Source organism: Belonocnema kinseyi, chromosome 2, assembly GCF_010883055.1.
Source record: "Belonocnema kinseyi isolate 2016_QV_RU_SX_M_011 chromosome 2, B_treatae_v1, whole genome shotgun sequence".
In the NCBI taxonomy this organism is placed as follows: Eukaryota; Metazoa; Arthropoda; class Insecta; order Hymenoptera; family Cynipidae; genus Belonocnema; species Belonocnema kinseyi.
In genome coordinates, this window is record NC_046658.1 from 133,455,978 (window position 1) to 133,466,714 (window position 10,737).

General features: G+C 28.9%; 1 protein-coding gene across 5 annotated transcripts in view; it reads right to left on the reverse strand.

The window, feature by feature from the left end:
- LOC117167487 (schwannomin-interacting protein 1 homolog) overlaps positions 1-10,737 on the reverse strand; it is a 108,455-nt gene that overhangs the window by 9,408 nt on the left and 88,310 nt on the right. For all 5 annotated transcript variants that reach the window (XM_033352467.1, XM_033352466.1, XM_033352468.1 and 2 more), the window contains exons 9-10: positions 7,199-7,542; positions 324-535 (exon numbers count right to left, since the gene is read on the reverse strand). In XM_033352467.1, the coding sequence (XP_033208358.1) occupies positions 324-535; positions 7,199-7,542 (556 nt within the window). The remainder of the gene's footprint in view (positions 1-323; positions 536-7,198; positions 7,543-10,737) is intronic.

Below are 10,737 nucleotides of genomic sequence, written 5' to 3' on the forward strand. Positions count from 1 at the left end.
GTGTGAGAGGAAAAAATTGGGGAAGGGAGCGGTTGCAAATAGTAAAGTGAGAGGAGGGGAAGTAGGGGCGGAGGGGCGAAGTAGAGGTGGAGGGGCGAAGTAGAGGTGGAGGGGCGAAGTAGAGGTGGAGAGGAGAAGTAGAAGTGGAGAGGAGAAGCAGAGGCAGAGAGGGGAAGTAGGGAGAGCAGGAGAGGGAAAATATGAGTGGAAGAGGCTAGAACTATTTAATTAACGTCTTTTGGTAGCTACGAAACCCTTTTTTGAGATGCGTGGCGCCTACTGTGACTAATTTTTCTTTAAAATAAATTTTCTGGACAACTCACAGATATCGGGTGAGGTCCTCGACATCGACAAGCATTGAGTCTTGCTCCATGTGGAGGTCATCCCTCCTGAGTAAGCCTTCAACCAAAGCCTCGTTCAACGTAGCTATCCTCGCGTGAAGATCGTTTGCCAGAACTTGAAGTTGAGCAACATTCAGTTCCGTTAGTAACATTCGAGAAAGTCTTCGTCTCTCTTCGCCAAGTTGGACTCCAATCTATTTAGAGAATATTTTTGCTAATAATTTATACTGTTATTTAGAGAAAATCGCTACGACAAATATTTCGAGAGTTGACAGAGAATCGATATTTAAAGAACACCAGCTTATTAAATTTGGAAAAAATGATTTTAAAAATTAATTATAATTAAATACAAACTTACATAATTTTTAAATAATCTTAAAAAGTTTTTTATATCGTTGGAAGTGTGAAGAAAAGATACACCTGATTACTGAAATAATTTTTTCAAATTATTAATATCTTTTAATATAATTATTGCCAAATTTTTGTCATGTACGGCCGAAAAAATTCGAGAAAACGCCTTAACTGCATTTATTATAAATTGTAAAATGCAAAATTATTATTGAAAGTCTGTACTTTTTATGATTAATAACGGCATTAAAGTACAGAAGTTATATTGTTGAAAAATGTAATAAGTAAAACAATATTTTTTAAAAATATTTTCAGTTGTTTACAGTAGAAACAAAATAATGGAAAGTATTCAAAACAAATGAAGAAAATTCTTTCTGCTGATCTAATTACCCCTGTTAAGAAGATCTCATCATAATCAATTGGAGCTTAAAAATTGGTTTAATTTATCATTTGATATGTAAATTTATGTGAAAAAAATATCATTTGTTTCAGACTTGACATTTAAAAAATTTATTTTGTAATAAATTTGTTCGTTTGTTAAAATCTCTGATTATAATTAAAGTATGTTGAAAATGTTATCATCCTAAGTCAATAATTTCGAGTTGTGCTGATACTTAATATATTCGCAATTTATAAACATTTAATTAATAAATAAAAATTAATATTCATAAAATTTAATAATAGTTATAACATTCTTATCCATATTTCGGTAAAAGAAAACGTTCAATTTTTTTAAAGCTTCTTTAAAGATCAGATTAAAAACAAAAGAATTATTTATAGCAATAATATTATTAATAATATTAATAATGAGGAGTCTTGAATTTTAAATATTCAAAATTGACGAATTTTAAATTATAAATCTTCAAAATTAAACATTAATTAATTAAACTGTTTAATACCTTTAAAATATAAATCTTGAAAATTAAATAAATTTTAGTTTTAACAATTTAAAATTAAACTATTTCAAAAAAATTTTCATAATGCGCATTAAATATTAAAGTGCCGTCAATTGAAAGCCTTAAAAATTGAAGAATTCTCAAATGTGAATCTTCAAGACTGAATTAAATATTTTAAAAACATTCCAAATGACATACTTCTAAAATATAAATCTTAAAAATTAATAAATTTCAATTTTAAATCTTATAAATTGCAGAACTTAATTTCAGTTGCAAATATTTTAAAATTGAAAACGTTTAAACTGAGAATCGTTAAGATTGAAGATTTCGAATTGTAAATCTTGAAAATGTATTTAAAATTTAAAAATTTTTAATTTTCATAATTTAGAATTTAAAAATTTTTAATTTTCATAATTTAGAATTTAAAAATTATGCGAGTTTTATATTTTATAATTGAAAATGCTGTCATATGAATGATTCATATTTAAAATTTCATCAATTTGGAAGTTTCAGAAGTAAAAACTCTTGACTTTTGATCTTCAAAATTGAAGATTTTCCAATCGCAAATCGTTGAAATTGAAGAATTTTCCATTGAATATTTTCCAAATCGAACTATTCCAAAAAAATATTGTAAATTACCTACCATTAAAATATCATTCTTGAAAATTGAATAATTTGCAATCCCAAATTTTTGAAATTCAAGAATTGTCAAAAAAAGTATTAAAAAGTTATGCAAATTTAAAAATGTTTAAAAACCGCCACTTTCTAGAAACTTTCTTTAAACAACATTTTTGTTAACTTTAATTAATTATTAGCTTTCTAAGTGAAAAAGGACAGAAATGTATAAATTTCAGAGAAAAAAACACAACTATTAGGCATTGATATAGACGAAGATAGTCATAAAAAACAATAATTTTTTTAAACAATTATTTTTCCTGAATATAATTAATTACTAAGTCACTCCTAATGAAAAATAGATAGAGTTGAATATTTCAGAAAAAAAAAACCGCAACATTCTACCATTAGCAAAAAGAATATTATTAATAATGATAACAAATTGTTTAAGCAATTATTTTTGTTAACTTGAATTAATTAGCACTTCACTCAAATTGAAAATTGAACAAAAGAGCCAGAAATTTCAGAAAAAACCCGCATCTTTCGAGCATTATTCAAATAAAATATAAATAGTAGTAATAATAATAAATTGTTTAAACAGTTAATTTTCTTGACTTTAATTATTTAACTCCTTTTAATTGAAAATTTGACAAAAAGTGGGTTTTTATATTAAACTGCAATTTTCTGGAATTATACCGAGAGAATATCATTTCAAATAATAATAATAATAAATGGTTTAAACAATAATTCTTGTTAACATGATTGAACTATTACCTCCCTCTAATTGAAAATTAGACAAAAAGTGGAAAATATTTTTTAAAACTGCGACTTTCTAACTTTATTTTATGAGAAAATTGCTAAAAACAATAATAAATGGTTTATATTATCGTCAAATTCTCGCAAAATCCATTTTACCAATTATGAGGATTATTTGGGACCTATAAAAAATACTTATGGGGGTGATATTTAAAAAGTGATATTTTATTCATCTTCTATGGCGAATTGTGAAGAGAAATATTGAGTTCCAACCCGATTAAGCTAATATTGAGGATCTTGAATCAAATTTACAAAAACGTATTTTTTTCTTACAAGAAATATACTACTGGTCAACGAGTATTGCGCACACTGAGTGAAATTGGTCAAAATAAAAAGTTTTAGATCAAAAATTCATGCATTAAAAAATTTTCAAAATTTAAAGAATTTTCAAAATTTGACATTTTGTTCCTTTTAAATTTGCGAATTTTTTAAAAAAGTTTCTTACAGATGGGTAGAAGACTTGTAAAGTATCCAAATTAAATGTTCAATTTTGATAAAAATGAGAAAAGTTATATACTTTTGAAAATTTTGAAAATGTTCAGAAAAATAGAAAAAAAATAGTTTTCTGATATATTAGGAAAATAGACTTGCAAATTATGCGAATGGAATTTTTAAATTCGATAAAAATTAAAAAAATTATATGCTTTTTAACATTTTGAAAATTTTCAAAAAAAGGAAAAAAAAACTTTTTTTATTACATTAAGAAATATCAATACAAGTTTCTACTTAATATAAAATATGTGTATTTTAAAACTATTCTCATGAAATTTCTTAAATAGAGAAAAAATCAAAAAGTTGGATCATTTTCAAAAACATGCAATTTTTGTTCTTAAGAGACCAATAAGTTTAAAGCGTTTTTTTAGTTACTTTGAACAAGACTTACTAATTATCTTGATGAAGTTTTTCAATTGGGCACAAGTTATCGAGCGCGAAGCGCGAGTTTCACAATGAGAATGTAATCGTCAAAGCCGTAGGTGCTTTGAGAACTTTCTTTAAAAATAAATTTAAAAAAATTTCAGTTTCAATTTATGGCTGTAATTCCTCAGAAGTTTAAATAATAAATTTCGATTTAAGTGTTAATATTTATGATATTTGAGAAAATTTATCTAAAGTGTACGCTTTAAACATACAAAAACGAGCGCGAAGCGCGAGAGCGTACTCTCTACATCTGAATCAGTGAAATTTCACTCATTTAAATAGCTAGGAATGGGTCACTGACAATCAGTGAAAGGTTACTTATTGATTCAGTAAAATAACCACTTTTGAGGGTTGGCAAGACTGCACCATGTCAATTTAGCAATCATAATAAAATAATATTTTAGTACATTCAATAAAAGAATCATAGTAAAAACTTAAAATCCATAAATATTATCAAATATTAAAAAAGGTGCACGGAAAAAAAAATTTTAAGGCGAACGAGTGAATCGAGAATATATTAAACTCAAAGAAAGTGTCCGCTTAGATTAGGTAAAACGTTTAGTTAGAAGAGTTAAACATTTAGTTACTTTATGTAAATTGTTCTCGTAAATTAGTAATTTGGACACAATTGCTAAGTTGGAAAGTTTATTATTTTCGACAGATTATATATAATTTTATTATCTTTAGATTAGAAAAAAATTGTAGTTGTTATAGAAATATATTAACTTACAGAAGCCAATCTCTCGTCTGGTATCGCGAAAATGAATTTCCCTGAAATCCGTATAATGCATTTGGAGGTCAAGTTTGTTGTTTTTATCGCGTTTCTTGATATTTCAATATAGTTATCGCCTACAATCAAAACAAACGTAAATTATTATTACCGCATTATAAACTCCGTTTAATATTAACATTCGCGCTCATTTTAAGTGGTAAAAAGCGTTTAATTGTCCAAAGTAAATCTGAACTGTCACTGCTCCCGATTAGACCGTCGCCATTTTATTTCGCTGCTCCCATAATGCACCGGCGCTCTTCCGATAATTCCTTCAGACACCTATTCTCAATATCTCTATTATAGCTATACTTATTAGGGGTTTGACTATACGATATCCCTGGCATATAGAAAATGGTCAAGGATATTTATTTTCGCTGAACCAGGGATCTTTCTATATTCCATCGTTCATTTTAAGCTAAATGTTTAGTTATAATAAGAAATAATATCCCTGTCACAGCTCAATTTTTTTTACCATGTGAAAAGTTTCGATGCTTTTAAATGACAAACAACCTCACATATTACTTTAATATCAAGATCGGACTGTCATTTAAACACCCGTTAAGTAAGTACTCGTGCAGAAATTCAAATGGGGAACTAGTCTGGTTCCCATTCGACCCCACTTAAAGTCGGGGGCTAGTCATGGCATCTGACTAGCCCCCGACGAGTAGCGTCACGGTAGATTAGTCGGGGGCTAGTCAGGTGACCCGGCTTATCCTATTCGGGGCCTAATCGGGTACTAGTAGGGGTCATATGATAATACATCCATGTGGAATATGACCGAAACTCCCCAAAATTTGTGAAACATTCCCTAAAAGTTTGTCAAAACACTTATTATTTACGGAAATCTCCATCACCTTTTTTTAAATATTTAAAAGTGCTCGAATTTACACAAGATTTAATGGGGAACATATCCTACGCTTAAAAATGCATAAATTTCTATAATTAAATTTCCCAAAATTTGTGGAATATTAATTTAAAAAAAAAAATTAACTGGAACGCAGCAATGGAAGAGCTTCACTCTGAAGGAACCGCCATGTTGGTCACGGTAGATTCTGCTCCAGGTAATCATGCTTCGTTACGTGTCGACTGCTGTCTTAAACACTCGACACGTCATTTCTGTTGCGCGAGAGGCGGCACGTCGCGCCCTTACGGATTTTCATTAAAGCTACCAGTCCAGAACCGCAAGACTCAAATGAAGGTGGTAGCGAAATCTGAACTGTACCGTGCTTAATAGTTTACTACTAGTATACTGCTCTTCACTGATTAATCAAAAACTTTTTCTCTTTCCAATTTCAACTACATGAAGGATTAGACCTTATTTACATATGGCAAACCTTTCAGATCAATGTTAAAATAAACATCTGCACAAGTTTAGAGTCTTATGACTTTCGGCAGACTTTTCACCTACATCTATTATATGTATCTTTTCCAATATGGATTTTCTTAAAATTCCATACAAAGGTATTTATAAATGTTCCTAGAAATTCGCAATTTTCTCAAAAATACTACAAAAAAATAAGATTACGTGTTTTTGAAGATTTTGATCGTTGTTTTTATAAAAAGTTGATTTTCGAATAAAATTATTCACTTAATAATGATTTATTAAGTATATTTGAGATGAATCTAACATTAATAAAGCTTTTCTCCAAAAAACGGTGTAAAATTATTGTTAAATATATTCTTAGTGTTTTAGAATAAAAAAAAATCATTAAAATTTTTTTATATATTACCTCTTTTGATAAAACCTCGCCAAAAACTCAAACATAAGAATAATCCGACCAGAGCCCCACTAGCCCCCGATCAGAGTCTGAAGATTACCCGCACGGAAATAAGTGAACAAAAAGTCCCTACTAGCCCCCGATTTGTGCCCGACTTGTAATGGGGCCAAATGGGGTTATTTCCACGCGGGTATTTCATATACGAGTTAGAGTATATTTTTCCGCAGTTAATTCGGCAGACTTACAGAACGAAAAATAAAAAATTTATTTTATTAAGGAATTCTTCTTGCTACTGAACTGATTAGTGAATAAGTCCGAAATCATTGATTAATGAATGAAATGTCTAACTACTATTTCTATCAGTGCATTTTTCACTGATTTATATTTAGAGAGTACCCGCTCGCCCTAAGCGCGCTCAAACTTGGCGCAAAGGGCCCAATGACAATGTGCCCGCGTCGCGGGCATATTTTTTCAGATGGATTTATTTTTGTCTGGATTCGAACAAATTTCTAGCCGGAATTCATAAAAATTGGAGAAAAAAATGTTCCAATGCATTTTTGGACCACTCTAATGTATATACGTCTGAGGTATAATGCTACCATTCAATTTTCTAGATTCTGATCAGAGTTGAGATTCTAAAGATATAAGAAGAGAAAGTGAGCCAAGAATAAACTCTCATTTGACTAATTACTAATCGAGGATAATCTCAATCATCTGATGAAGTGAAATGAAAATAAAAGAGAATCAATGCGCTATGTTTGATTATCCGTATACCTTCTCCAGACTGGATCGAACCATTTCCGTGATGGGACTCTGTTTGAGCTTCTGCCTCTCGACCTCCATCTGCATATGTGCCATGTCCTTAGCTTGCGATAGAGCCACTCTGGCTTCCATTTGCAATCTAGCTTGTCGAGCAAAAAAATCAGCTTCGTCGATAGGAGAAGAATTGGCACCAATATCAAGTCTTAAAGATGGAAGACTCAATACTTGTGGTCTCGCAGGAATTTGATGTTTAGTCATTGTGGATGAGACAGGCACGGGCAAGGAATCGCATTCTGAACCCGGTGATTCCGTGTCTGAAGAAGCTTCATTCATGAAGCATATTTGCAGATTCATCCCTAAATTTCATTTGAGTGGGTACAATTAATATCAAATTTAGACTCAAAGATAATTTAAAAACAATTTTTGTAAACGGGTTTGTCATGGGTTAGTGCAGTGTATTAATCTCTTGCAATAAGGTATACGGAGAGAAATTTCGGGAAAGTTATTTACGGCACTATAATTCTTGATTTTATTACGCTTTGGCTCGAGAACTACGATCTCGGAACCCTTGCTTTTAAAGCATAGGTCTCGAAGTTTTGGGGATTGGCCCGAGCCCCTTTGTTCTCAGGTCTCGAATTCTATGCTTTTAGATCACAGAGTCCGAGACTTTAAATCACGTAAAAATTGTAGCTCTAAAATCACGCGCTTCCGAGAATTAATCTCTTGAAATTTCTCTCCGTGTACTTAGTAATGATGTGCTGTAATTGGACAGACGAAAACTACTGTCTTCTAATAGATATTAATTATTTAAAAATAGTTAATTATATAAAAGAAGACGATCAATTGGATCTCATTTTTATTCAAGAACATTTGACTTCCGTTGGCTATTTAAAAATGGAAATAAAATTCTGAAAAGAAATTATAAGTATTGGGGGTATTGGGGGTATTGGATAATCAATTACGAAAAACTTGGTGCCAATCTTTCATTATGCTTAGCAGTAATTTCTAGTTTTTATTTTCTTTTCGGATTAATAATGTACGTAAAACCACTTCAGCAGTATTCTTTACATTATCAGGGTGGCGATTCGGCGGATGATTTTAAATTCCCGGTCATTTTCCGGGTTTTCCTAGTCAAATTTTTCAATTTTTCCGATTAACTAAAAGTAAGATTCATATTTGCCGAAAAAATTTATTTTAATTCATAACGTTCATTCTAAACACCCTTTAACACAACTAAAAAAAAAATGGCAAAATAAATGAATTTTCAAATAAAAATAAAAATCTTTAGCTGGAACAGTTGAGTTTTGAGCCAAAACGATTAAATTTTAACTAAGATGACGAATGTTTAACTGGTTTACTTAAATTTTTAACCAAAAAGATCAATTCTAAACAATAAGATTATTTAAAAATAAAAATTTTAATTTTGTACTAAAAATCAGAATTTTTCAACAAATGGATAAATTTTGAACGAAATATTTAAATTATAAAATTAAAAGAAGAAAAATATTGAACCAAATAGTTGAAGAATAGAATAGTTACATTTTTAGTTAAAAAAATTAATTATCGACCTAACTGATGAAACTAAAAATGAATCAATTTTCAAACAACAACAAAAACGGAATAATTAAGGTTTTAGTCAAAAAACGAATGTTCAACAAAAGAGATGAATTTTAAACTAAAATTATTGATTATTCAACTGGAATAATAGTTACATTTTGAGTTTGAAAGAAAAAATAATTTTCAAACAAAAAAAGAGACAAATTTCAACAAAATATTTAAATTTTTATCCAAAAAGATCAATTTTCAACCAAAAATAGAATCTTTCAACAAATGCATGAATTATTAACGAAACATTTGAATTATCAATTAAATAAGAAAAATATTTAACTAAATAGTTGAAAAATAGAATAGTTACATTTTTAGATTAAGAAAATTAATTATAAACTAAACAAAATTAATCTTTACAAAAAAAATTCAATTAAAACTTTAATTATTAGGTTTTAAGTTACAAAAAATCAATGCACAACCAAAAAAGACGAATTTTCAACTAAAAATGAATAATTTTTCAACCAAAAACTGAATAATTAAATTTTTGATAAAAATGTAGGTTCAATCAAAGAGATGAATTTTTAACTAAATTGTAGTAATTTTAAATGGAACAATAGTTACATTTTCAGAATAAAAGAGCAAATAATTTTCAAACAAAAAAGAGACAAATTTTCAACAAAAAAGTTCAATTTTCGGCAAAAAATTCCTTTTCAATTTTTTAATCAAATATCTCATTTTTCCACCAAAGAAATGAAGCAACTTTATTTCAAATCTAAAAGATGAATTTTCTACTAAAATGATCATAACTTAACTGGAATACTTGCATTTTTAGGCAGAAAAAAAGAATTTTTAAACAAGGAGATTAGCTTTCAAAGGAAAAGATTATTTTCCACCAAAAAATTGATTTTTTAACTAATACGTAAATTTTTAACAAAATAATTGAATATTCAGTTTAAAACTCAATTTTTTAGTCAAATTGTGGAATTTTAAACTAGAAAACATCAATTTTCAACAAAAAAATTTAACAGTTAAATTTTCAGTTGGGGAAATTAATTTTCAACTAAACTTTTATACCTACCAAAAAGATGAATTTTTAATTATAAAGATTAATTTTTTAATGAAAGGCGAATTTTCCGCAAAGTACATACATTGTTAAACAAATAGTTTAATTTTTTTCCAATAAAAGAACAATTTTCAGCAAAAAATATAATAGTTAAATTTCCCGTTAAAAATCTAATTCTTAATAAAAAAAAACAGCAGACTTTCAGGAAAAAAATTTTAATTTTCTACTAATTCTAATACACTTAATAAACACACTTATATTCCCCGCGACTGTAGATAAAGTAAAAGTCACTTTTTCAAATCGACCAAAATTATTAGATTAATGAAAACTTGAGTTTTACTGCAATCTTAAGAAAATTCCCGATATTTCAAATCAATATCCAATAATTGAGGAGTTCTGGACCAGAAGGCGACAGGCGCTCGAGAACGAGTAAAAGTATTGTCCAGGCTGTGACGTCAGGTATCAAAAATGAAATTCGAAATTTGGAAAAACCAAAAATATAGTTAGATAGCTCTTGAAAAATGAATCTGAGTCTCCATTTACATTTTTTCTCTCGGGCTGCAAATTTTACAATAAATAAATAAAAACTGACTTTTTTTAAATTGAAAAAACCATGTTTTTTCACATTCAACTCGCCGTAAGTAATTCGTTTATCAACTAATTAATAAAATTCTTTTTGAGTTTTATTCGTGACACTCTAGCGGAGGCTACAGTGTCCAAAAAGTGTCAAAAGTTAATTTCTAATGTTTTCTATTTCAATCCGAATGAAAAACCATGTTTTTAGACTTTCACATTTAAAAAGTGAGCGAGGAAGTTTGAGCTATGACAAACTTCTAGTGAACGAATTTTCCGCCAATGTATTGGCCAACTTTTTGGAAAATCTCAATTCGATTTGATTTTTAGTTCCATAATTACAGCGAGTTTATTACGAGCTCGCGAC